This window comes from Bombus fervidus, chromosome 5 (assembly GCF_041682495.2).
Source record: "Bombus fervidus isolate BK054 chromosome 5, iyBomFerv1, whole genome shotgun sequence".
NCBI classification, from domain to species: Eukaryota; Metazoa; Arthropoda; class Insecta; order Hymenoptera; family Apidae; genus Bombus; species Bombus fervidus.
The window spans coordinates 9,905,306-9,917,715 of record NC_091521.1 but is presented as its reverse complement, the minus strand read 5'-3'; the positions used below and the strand labels follow the sequence as shown (position 1 = coordinate 9,917,715).

General features: G+C 32.2%; 1 protein-coding gene across 1 annotated transcript in view; it reads right to left on the bottom strand.

Annotated features, from left to right (window-relative positions):
- Window positions 1–9,044, bottom strand: part of LOC139987841 (neurotrimin) — a 314,724-nt gene extending 305,680 nt beyond the window's left edge. Inside the window, exon 1 of the mRNA XM_072004576.1 lies at window positions 8,936–9,044. Within this exon, the coding sequence (XP_071860677.1) occupies window positions 8,936–9,008 (73 nt within the window). The 5' untranslated portion in view covers window positions 9,009–9,044. The remainder of the gene's footprint in view (window positions 1–8,935) is intronic.
- Window positions 9,045–12,410: the final 3,366 nt, after the last annotated feature.

Sequence of the window (12,410 nt, the reverse complement as noted above, 5' to 3'; positions counted from 1 at the left end):
CATTTTTTAATGCTTTATAATATTTAATATTCCAAAATATTATGCAAATATTAATTTTATGAAGGAAATTTCGAGGAAGTGAAGAATAAGTACATTTAAGATAAATCAATTAGGTACAGCGCGAAATAAGTAAAAAAGATTCATAAAATATTTAAATGAACCGATCAAAAAAAGAAGTCAGTTCGAAGAACGTGATTTGGAATGCCAATTGTATTAGTTAATTCTTTTTCAGTTAAATCACAGATAACAATTGTTTCAAACATAAATAGAGGGGCTGCTTAAAAGAGAAATCGATTATTTCCTTCTATCAAATAGTAATTCTCTACTGAATATGTATGATCATTGTAATATAATTGCATTGAATAGTGACCTAGATTTTCTTAGTTTTCTCTGAAATAACACTTGATATGAAGAACAAAAGACGAATAAAGAGGAACGAAATTTATTATTCAAGTCTTTACATTATTACCTTATTAATAGTAGTATTAAAAGTAAAATTTTTCTATCCATCAGTCACAAACAAGTCCAGTATTCATAAATTATTCATATATCAGCCCTGTTAACGAATACCCTACCTTTTTGTACACGCTATTAGCACGTTATTAATTAATCTTCAACTAATCTATTATTATATGTGATTTTCTTCCAGCTGAATTCAGTAATTATTTGTTCAATCGCTGTAGAAATTATCTCCTCCATTTTGCATTTATTTCTTGTCTAAAACTACTCAAAAAAAGAAAAAAAAAAGTAATAATAGCTAAATTGTGCAAGAGAGCTTAGGTTATAAATAATCAAGCAAAATCCAGCAACCATACCTTCATGTCAACTCAATATATTTACATCATGTTAGATTATTATTTGATTAAATCTTTGCTCGATGATGTACAAAATTATTTTCATTCGATCACCATAAGCAACGCATAGCATCCCCTGCTGAAGAATATTATCTGGCTTACGTCAAAGGTTGTTTAATTTAATTACCAAAGAATGGGAACAAATTCACGATCTGATGTTTCACAGAAACATCAATATATATTACTCAAGTATTCGTGAACATGCATGGCCGAGTCTTACGCTTTGTTCAGAAAGACTTTGCTCCGAATATCGTGTAAGAATTCGACCACTCCCGACACGCGTTTCCATTTGCATAACAGAAGCGCGTAGTATAATAGAAATTGGTCTGCGTTGTACAACACTGTGCACCTAGGACGTTTGTATACACCTACAACTCACAATGAAAGAGAAAGGAATTTCTCTCATTCGCGTGCTCGCGAATAATTAACGGACCTGGCCGTGACATGAAGTTTGAAACTGCCGCTGACTGGCCTCCTCTAGTGCCATGTCTCTGCACGTTTTATTGTTTCTCCGCTCCGCGTCTTTCGTATTATTGTTTCGGAATTAGGTTGCGAAATGTTAGCATTCTTTTTAATCTTGATTTTTGCATAACTGTTGATGCACAACGGACGGACAAAATGTCACGAATGAAAAGCGAAGAGAATCAAGGGATACGCGAAAAATTTCAGATCCGTATTACGGCGATTGGTTTGATTGATATCAGTCAGTGAATACGAAGATTTATTTTACGTCAAGTGAGTATGGAAGAAATATGGTAACTAGAATATTTATACATTTATAAAAATTTTAAATCTCCATTTATCTTTCCCTTATTTGGTTTTCTCTTCTCTTGAGAATTTTTTAATTTTGATTTTTTGATTGATTTTAATATCATTAAATTATGGCAGTTAAAAGGGGCTGTTTTAAAGTGATGCAGTTGAAAACGGGAACGACCTGTTAGGTTCCCTGATATAAGCCTTTTAATCTTCTCCAGATACTGTTGAGTCATACTCACAATCAATATACAACCCCTTGACTCGGCTCAAATTTGAATCAAATTATTTCATTCACAATTAGAATAAAAACTTTAATTTCAATTCGTGTTATATATTGTTAATATTTTCTGAAATAAAGTAACCATCCATGTGATCATCCATTGTTATCTTCCGTGTCGAAACCAGTTGAGAGCTAAAGATAGGTAACTTGACCGAGATTTATACAAAAATGAGTGATAAATAATACAGCTAATTCCACGATAAAAGATATTTTTAAAATCTATAAGAAGGTGACAGAATCTCGTATATGATTTCAAGATGGTAATATCGAAATTGGTTAACGGTGTATTGAATTTTAAAATTGCTCTTCTACAAAAGCCAGGAAATGTGACTTATCTTGTCTTGGCCCCTGTGGCCCTCATATATTATAAGACAGATACTGGGTACTGCAGGTTTGAAACGAGCAGAAGTGAAATATTATTATAACGTACTTGATATAAAAGAGATGGGTTAGTAGTATTGGTTAGAAGTAGTACATGTAATTTTAGTTCATACTAATACCTACCCGTAGTAGGGGATGATTAGTTATGAAAGAACGAAACTGAAAATACAATACAAACTTTTATATACGACATCTACATTTTCTTTAAATTAAAGAGATATTTATTCTTTCTAACCGTAACTAATTCATAAAATTGCTCTGGAAAGATATTGTATCCTATATTATATACAAATTCCAGAATTAACAATTCCGAAAATATCAAGTTTCGTTCAACACTGAAAGCTGTTCAACAATAGAATTCTAGTACATTACTAAACATTAGAACCGGAAAGTTCTCTCGATGAAGTTTTCTCGGCGTTAGAGAGTCTCGCGAAGTAGAATTCAATGACTTTTCATCGAAAGTTAGAAGCTAAATTCAATTTCAACGTTAAACTTAGAAGTTGAACGTTCTTAGGTATTGAAAAGAATATTAAGAATGCTTTTTCTTAAAAGAATTTTTCTTAAAACACATTTGCTTGTTATACGTGTCACGATTTCTTCGTGAACTTTACAAAATGTATACATATTAATCTTGCATCGTATGATTGGATAAGATTTTTAATTAAGAACAGAATTTGTTCAAGCCTTTCATTATTTGATAAAAATTCCCAATAGAATTGATAAAAATTTATAATACAAAATTTCCGAATAACATAGAGTTAAACTAAATACTTTGTGGTCTGCATGTACATTTTCAGATTTGTTTCAAACTGTACAATACACCATACTATCGATACTTCAAAATGTTTCGTATAACACACGTAATATATCCATAGGAGGTGTCTATCAGTATTCGAATACTTTCGTAATCACATTTTCAAATGTTCAGGACAAGAATACAAATCATTATTCTGAAGTGACACTGACACTGATAAGAAATGTATCAACGAAACCGACTATTTACAGAAGAGGTCTAATTGATCGTGAAGAAACGATTTTCCTCACAGAAAAGAATGCCACGCATTACGTTCCTATGCATTCCATTTTAATTACGTCTTTCCGCTGCTTTATGCCCGTGACGTCCACTTAGTCATACATTCTTCTCTTTCAGTTCCATTCGACCATTGATAAAAGCTGAATATTAATTAATCAGGGTATGAGTTCAACGATGAAATTATCTTTGCCGCGTACCGCTATGTTTCCCGTAAAGTTTGTATCTTCGCTTCTCGAGAGTAGATCTTTCCGGATGGAACTGCAGTAGCACGAAATATGTGATTTCTATTTTTATTTCATATCACATTCTTTTCTTAAAAGTGATACAATTCAATGACATCACAGAACGCAATGAGATACCTTCGAATATAATAATACACTATTTTATTAAAGTATTTTACATTTTATATGAACTGATTTATACTTGAAATTATTTTACTTGAAGCTATTCTATTTAAAATTAAGTTATTGATATTTAAATCCACTTTTGCCCATATTAAAGTTAAGTGACTTTACTAATGATGATGAACATAGATATCTGAAGAGACACTTCAAGTGAATACAAAGAGATTTCAAATTGTGTGAATTTTGGATTCTTGATTAATACTTGTAAGGCTACAGCGACAATTGCAATTCGAAAAACACGTCATTCGTGTTGTATCAATTCTGTAACAAGGACACAATATACGTGGCCACCTTGTTTCGTTTCATTGAGGAAGAATAGTGATAATTTAGGGAAATGATTTCAGTGATGAGCAAATTAACGCGGTTCCTCCCGCGGTCGTTAACGATATTTTATCGAAAGTTTCAAAAGGCTCGTATAGGAGAACGTGGATGTTAATCTATGCAAATCTCTTGGCTGCGTTGTATTTAAACAGGATTAGGACAAATTTTAGTGAGGCTTTTAATTTAAAAGTTTGGCTGCCCGGTGAATTTGGACCAGTGAATTTCAATGTACGGCTCCAACGGCGCCAGTACAGATTGCACTTTGTTTTTTCACGCTCCTTTGAAAATGTCCTCCCCCTCCCTCTCATCGGTGATGCTGGAACGTTACGGCGAAAACAAACGAACGCGACCCACATAATAATTCGCGATGCTCGACAATGATGTTTCCAAAAGTACGAGCATTCGTATAATTGCTCGCCGTTCCGATGCAAACTGTTATGATCGCGAGCATACTGGAAAATATATTTTTTAAAATCACTGCATGCAAGCCAGAAGTTTCACGGACACCAAAAAATCCGAATTTTTATTTTTGACAGTAGTTGGTTGCATAATATTTTCAAGCGCATGTAATCGATTGCCTGAGGATCGATTTTAAACATTTTAAATGCTCCAGTTTATTTGAATATTAAATGTTGTTCAGATATTAAAAATTATTATAATAAAGTATATTCTCTATATTTCAGTTAACCGCGAATTTTTTAATTATTTATTGTTGGTGAAACAAATAACTTTGCTTTATGTATAAGATAAGAAAAGATAGGAAATCCTTCACTTAATTTCTTTCATATTTAAGGATTAAATAAATTAGTAAATAGCATTAAAAATTGAGTTTAATTCAGTTGAATTTGTCAGGAACTCGTTATATTTTATATTATATTTTAATCGAAGATCACGAGTGGATAATCGTGCAAATTAATTATAAATTGTTTGGATAATGAAATATTCGATTAACGGATATTTCTAATTAGGGTACTTCTACGATAGAATAAATTGACTCAGATATCGCGGTGAAACATTAAACGCAAATTTATTCCCACAAAATTATTAAATTTCGCACTTATTTATCTTGTCATATGTGTACAAATGACATACATACGAAGCTGACTACGTTTTGAATTCTTGCTCATTTTGACAGCACCACTGCTACGGTCAATCACTGGTGGGTTTGTCTACCACAAATCATTGACTCTCCAGAGGGTTGCTACCCCGGAGAGAAATCACGGCCAATTTCGAAGAACAATGTAGCCCTAACCAGACAGAGCCCTAAATTTTTCTCTGCTAACTATTTCAAGACAAGAAAATAAAATAACAGCTCAAGATCAATTTTAAGAGAAGAAAACGAACCTTAATGTTATAAATAAAAAGATCTAAAATTATAAATAAAAAATTACGTTTATTTTCTATATAGCGTCTAAAATATAAAATAAACAAATTTCCGATGTTTCCAAGAGTTTGACAATCTCTAAACAAAATTAAATTGAAGAAACTTGCAGCAATAAATTTTTGTCGAAATTCCTGTGTTTAATTTTAAGTATCCGCATAGTTAGAAAATTATAGCTTTGAAAGACTCGAGAGTAATTCCCATATATTGATTAAATATTTTTTAAATAAGGCGTGATCATTAATTGATAATTATTATTTGAAACCTCAGTGTCACGAATAAGACACGAAATTTTTAATATTAATAATACGGATGTCTAGAGGCATGTAATCCCCATGGCGTTATTCTATTCGTCATTCATAGCAATTTTAGGAGATCCTTTCCGTTCAACGGCGCAGAAAGTCCTACTTCCATTGTGGGACAAAGTTATAGACTGACTTCTCGTGAATGTTTTCCCTCCCTGTATTCTACGTTCCTATCTCGTTAGAAAATTTTCCCCCTTTATTCCCCTTCAAGATCCCATCCACCCCTAAGATGAAATACACCGTGTATTAAGTTATTATTATACTAAAGGGACTATTGCAATTGTTTGAATAAATTATCTTTAAGGACTTTCTATCATGGCAAAAGAAAACAGTCTTCGAGTGTTATTTCCATTATTATATTTAAAATTGTATGTATTATATTTATTATTTATATTAGATTATATTATATTTTTGAACAACAATCATTTTGCAATTTTTCATGTAGTTCGTGATTTGTGCAAATCATGCTAGTTTTCTTTTCTCTGCGCCAATATTTCTTTCGTATAGCTTCAGTAGCGATTCGTTATACTGAATTAAATTATATTACGTACATTAAAAAATATTATATTATATTTTACAAATTCCTATATTTTATCTGAATTACGTAAATTCTCTTTCCTTCTTACATTAACGTTCAGTTGAAAAGCTATAGTAGCAATTTGTGATTTCGTTTATACATTTTTAGAAAACTGTAACCTAACAATAGAGGCAAATAGTGTGTCTGTAATTCATACTGTATTTTCTAACAAAGAATGTATACTGTACCGAAAAATAATCTCCTCGTGGAGATTAAAATTGCCTGAACGAAACGAGAAGAAAAGAAAAACATTCATTGTAATACACGCAAAAGAATAGTGGCAAGTTTGAATTACCAAGATTTAGAATCAGGCGAAATTTTTTACGAGAATATATCCGTAATGCTATCACGTGATAATATAACGTATATTGTTCTAGTTAAGTCAGCTATTATAATTAGTTGCGTTCAAATCAGTATTATTGTTCGTACAATAATACAGGCTTCAGTATGTAATATGCATAGATCTATGTATGTAGAACTATTATAATACAGTTTTGTATAAAATGGTCGTACATGTAATGATTGCACTGACGAACACAGAACATGACCCAGAATATCAGGTATACGAGCAATCCGTGGATGAAACTACTGTACTAATTATGCTGTTTAATGATATTGCAGTATTTCTATGCATATAAAACGTTACAGTAGAAAAAAGTGGAATATACAGAGGTTATTTGTAACTTTAATCGAAGCTATTCGTCTACCAAAAAATATCGTTCTGGCTGTGAACCAAGAAAGGTTTACATCGCCTTAAGTAAGAAGTACTACCTCGATATAGGTATACAGAGAAGGTTTTTTTTTGTATAATGTGCTGTGTTATACATGTATTACTGACTTAATTTATAGTTTACCTTTAAACGAACAAGCAAACAAAACGGAGCGCAAAGTTGCTATATTCGCTTGTCTACGTTAAACGTGAATAATTATCCATTATATTATAGTCGAATAAAAATAAAATTATTTGTAACCTACTGCTCATTATTTTTTCATCCGTAACAAAGCGTGAAACCTGTGTCGCATAAAAGTGTAAATTTTTATGGTTAACTTGAGCGATGTGTTTTAAAACGACAAAGAAAATGGTTTTCAATCTTTTTGAATACGAGAATAAAATAATATTTTATGTTTAGACAGAGCTCTGTTCATGAAATTAATTTACATTCGTATAAAATTCTTTGGTCGAAAAAATGTATGTGAGTGAAAATATACGATCGTTGTTTTTCTACTCAACTGAAAAATGGCAGGAAAGTATTTGGGTCGATTCGTCGTATGGAGTAATGCTCTCATTGTCATCTTTCATCTAAATTTAATGAGTTCCTATTTATTAAAAATTTTCCACGTGTACGCTACTAATCGTATACATTAAAACATCTATTTATTTATTCGTTACACATTCATTGAAAAGCTTTAACAAATTTTACTTTATTTTTTATTTTGCATCATATGGCGTATATGATTTATTGTGAAATAAGGTCACTGAATAATCTTCAGGTTGTATCAGATGTTACATTTTATACTCTATATTATAGTGTTATTAGAATTATCACTTCTTAGCATTTTAATGTAATTAAATATTTTTTCAAAACATCCAAGATGATTATTCATCGTACACGAGCTGCTCATAGTTCCTGGTATATTTGTTGTTATTTAGAACGACCCCTCGTAGAAAGTTCTTCGCAAAAAGTTCACGTCAAAGTTTGCTTTGACTTGAAGTTTCAAATGGCCACGTGAAAGATTCAGAGGGAACTTTTCCACCCCTCAATATGCATTAAATAATTCCTCACTTAAATCACAATTTCAATGCGATATTTTCATAAAAGGATGGATAATTTTTGTCACTGATAAAATGGAACGGTACACTATAAAACATGAACACTGTATTACTATAATATATATAGTTTCCTTCGGTGTTTTCGTAGAACTTAGATTAAAGAACGTAACGTAAAACTTCCCCAAGAGTAATTTAACAAATTCCATAACTTTCTGTCAATATTTTTATGTTCAAATATTTTTCAATCTCAAAATATATATTTACAACGGAAAAAATATTATAATTTGCACGATGAACCGCTCCGATTACCCGAATAATACTTCTACGACGGGATTTAATTCATGATTTAAAAGAGCAAAATAAATAGTCGATTACGGCAACCACGTTCATCATTCACACGTTTACAGCCACTAACAAGACGAATCAAATAATTCCGAGCGACCATTTACTTTCAGCGAAGAAAATTAATTGCAACATCCTTTTCTACGAAAAGGGGTTTCCAAAGCAGCACACCGTGCGACGCGGGATTTACATAATCGTAATGAATAGCGTGCAAGCAACACGCATACAGCAAGTATCCTTTATTCCTTAATCCGTTTCTCCAAGTTCTTGCATTGTTTACCCGTTTTCTCATTAATACTCCAAACAAGAGATTCTCGTATAAATACCACGCGTCATCGCGGAATTATGTAACATTCAACCTACCACTGTTTCAAAATACCGAAAATATCCAAATTACCAGGTTCGTTTAATTTTATTTCACCGTTGATGTTTAGGAAAGAAGATTTCAAATCAAGATTTTTAACAATGAACCTGCTTGAAAGATCTCAAAGTGGAATTGGAAAATTTTAATCAGACGATCGAACACTCACCTTCTGATCGATGAGTCGCTGCAACAATGATCAACGAGCTCCATAAGACCAGATAACGCGTAGTTACCCTCATAGTTGGTGTCCTCCAGGATTCTATTCGTTTCAAGTCACTCACATGCACAGCCGGAAAATGTACGCGAGCCGGAGTCCAGATGCAGACTGACTTGTCGTGCAAAGTCCTGCAGGAGCAACACGACACGCATGCGTCCTGGCTTCCACGTGCCTGTCTCTTTCGTGTCTTTACTACTTACGGGAGACACTTGCCGATGTTACAGACGCCTCGTTCTTCCCATCGTGTAAAGAAGATTTCAGATATTTGTCGAACGGATTGTAAAAAGTACGATCGCCCTTAAGCGCGTTACCGGAAATTTTATGCAGCCCACTCTCCAAGATATTAACCTTTTTGTGCTTCACTATCGGTATAATTATATATTGGTAATGAAAGAATGGTTTCTTGTAGTGCTTTTACCAATAACAATTGAGAAAGGACAGGAAGCTACTACGACATCCTAATAACGTGAAAACTGAAACAAGAAACAAAGAAAAAGGTTATTGTATAAATAAATTTAATAATATAGAAATTGTTTCTTTCAGTGTTTTTGATAATCGTGTGAGGCAAGAAGATTATTAGGTAAATAAATTTTCAGATATTCATAGTGTTTTTCTTTTTTGAAAAAGAAAACAAAGTTTTTAATTTTAAAATGCTTCCTTGTGAAAGAGTACTGAAACTACTGGTGGATGGGATCATACAAATTTTCAGAGTGCAAAATGTTCTTAATTGATGTACAATTTTCATATTAATAGAAGATTTAAAACATCAGGAGTTATGATGAGAAGTTACAGAAAGGTATTTTGATAATGGATTAAAGAGGATATAACAGAGGAGTGCAACAATGTGAATTTAAATTCAGTACTAATTATTATTAGATGAATATTTCTTCAGCTGTTTGTGTATGTCAAAATTTAACACGTTAATGAACAGTTTTTTTATGGCAAAATTATAGCGTGCTATTGATTGTATAATCGAATAAAAATATTGATTAAATATTTTGTTAACTTTACTGAGACGTAATTTGACAATCGCTGTTTAACACAATAAAGGATGATAATTTACAGGATTTTATATTTTATTATTTGTATAGATTGAAATATTCACCGCTGGTCAGCAACGTGTTAAAAGGTTATATAAAAAGATTTTTACTTTTCATAAATTAATAGCATAATCTAGAAGAAATAAATAATAATTACTTATTGGTAAAATAAAAAAAAATATATATTAAGGGCTATGAATGTAATATTACTTTATAGATTATATACAATATATATATATATATATATATATATGCATATAAAAATTTAGTTATGATACTATATTAATAGCAATAAATGGCAAATAAAAATGTTTGGTTAGTTATACGATTAGTTCCACTGTATTTCATGTTTTTATCCGAAGATATTACAGAATATATTGTTTTTCTGATATTAAAATTGTAAAACGAGTAAAGTAATGAAATATTTAGAATGGAACAAAACTATAATTCACATTTATTCTAAGAATGACGAGAAACATCGTGGAATGTTTTTAACGAAGGAAATTCAAGTTTGTGAAGCTATGATAATAATGCAGATTGCTTTAAATTTTGCACGCGGTGCATTCTATCTATAAATATCGCACTTGAAGGACTTAAACTGTAGAAATTACATCGCAAGAAGCATTGCGTCTGTGCTTAAAATTAGTTTCAGTCATATACATGCGTTATGAATCGAGAGGGTGAGAAACAGAGGTGAATGTGTGTGTATGTGTGTGTGGAAGGAAGCGGTAAAAGAGAGGAAAGCAAGTTTCGCTACGCAGAACTAGATGTCATGGAATGCACCCAAAATTGTGAAACATAATGGAATTAATTTAGTAAAGCTGTTAAGACGATTTCGAGACAGAATCCTAGTGTTTCGAATTTACATTTTCAAAATGATACTAATACTAAAAATGAAATATAAATATTTTGTAAAAAGTGAAAGTAGTACTCTATCCGTGTATTATAAAAAAAAAGGGAGAATAACAGATTAATTATAACAAACATAATGAAAATACTACCCAATTATATAGGATAAATGCATCTAGTATTGTTTATCAAATTTCAAATAATTCTCGATTGATTTTGGTTAAGTAATTTGATTTTGATTCGATTAACTAATTACAAATGATAGTTATAACAGATTAGATGCAATCTAAATATTTTTAACTAGTATTGAACAAACGGTAAATATTCAAAAAACTATTTTATGAAAAAATATCTATAACATTACGTATCTCAAAAACATTATAATTTTACGTGGTTTTGTCAAAGGTTAAAGTTTTATTGGCACTGTTTTTAGAAACTGGCTTCATTACGAAAATGAAGAAATAAAATTATAATCTTACTTTTCGACACACTCCGTCGCACGTTTAGCAAATAAACGTTACCTCTATAACTTCGGCAATTTTGTATTCAGATCAATCGTGATGTCAAAAATCCCCGTGAAAAATTCAATTGACCATCGTGCTTTTGAAAGAGCAGAAATCTTGAAATCTTGACAAAACCAAGAACTAAGAAGTATATAATTGCTTCGAGCGTAATATATCCAGTGTCTCTTTATTCCCTTCAAATATTGAATCCATCAACATGGTGCGCTCTACGCGTTGAAACATGTAGTTTATACGGAACGATGCGTAAGAAAGAGCAAGGAAAGTAAAGAAAATTAAGCGAGAAATCAGAAAAGGAAAGCGGAGAAACCCACGAAGGTAGAAGAATAAAGAGGCAGGCGCGAAGAAGGTAGAAGAGAAGCAAAAGGAGAAGACGGGGTGTAACAAGTGTGCAAACACATTCCACCAAACGAACGTCGTTAGCGAGAGAATCACCTCGCCGACTTTCTCGCGTTTGATATGAATTTTTTCCCTTTGCTGGCCGGACATTTTTCGTTTAGTGGATTTTGACAGGAAATCGTGCACGTTGAAAATCCTGGTGACATGGGTCTTAGATGGAGGCAAAGTCAAACGAGAAAACTTTGCGGATTAAGCGCAATCAAGTACCGATAATTCCCTGGTGAATCGTGTCTGTTCTCTCTTTCTGATACGAAATGGCTGAACGACGCTCGTAGGGACATTCCTAGGTACCATCTGGAAGAAAATGACAGAATTGTTCGACGTGGAAGCTCTGTTGTCCGCGACAACTTTCCTTAGCTGGCATCGAAGACGACGAACGTAGTCGTGCGCGTATTATCTATCAAATTAATCGAGAACGTTCTCGTCGTCTCGCTGATTATTTCAATTATCAATCCGCGAATTGGTATTCCAATTTCTTAACGACGTTTGCGACGATGTTTCCTTCATATACGTATCTTGGTATTTAAGAGAACTGAGGTGGAACTCGATAAAGTTCTACGTTTGTTACCGTTTGCGTTAGGGTATGTAATGTCTGGTTTTTGAAATTTTGTACTT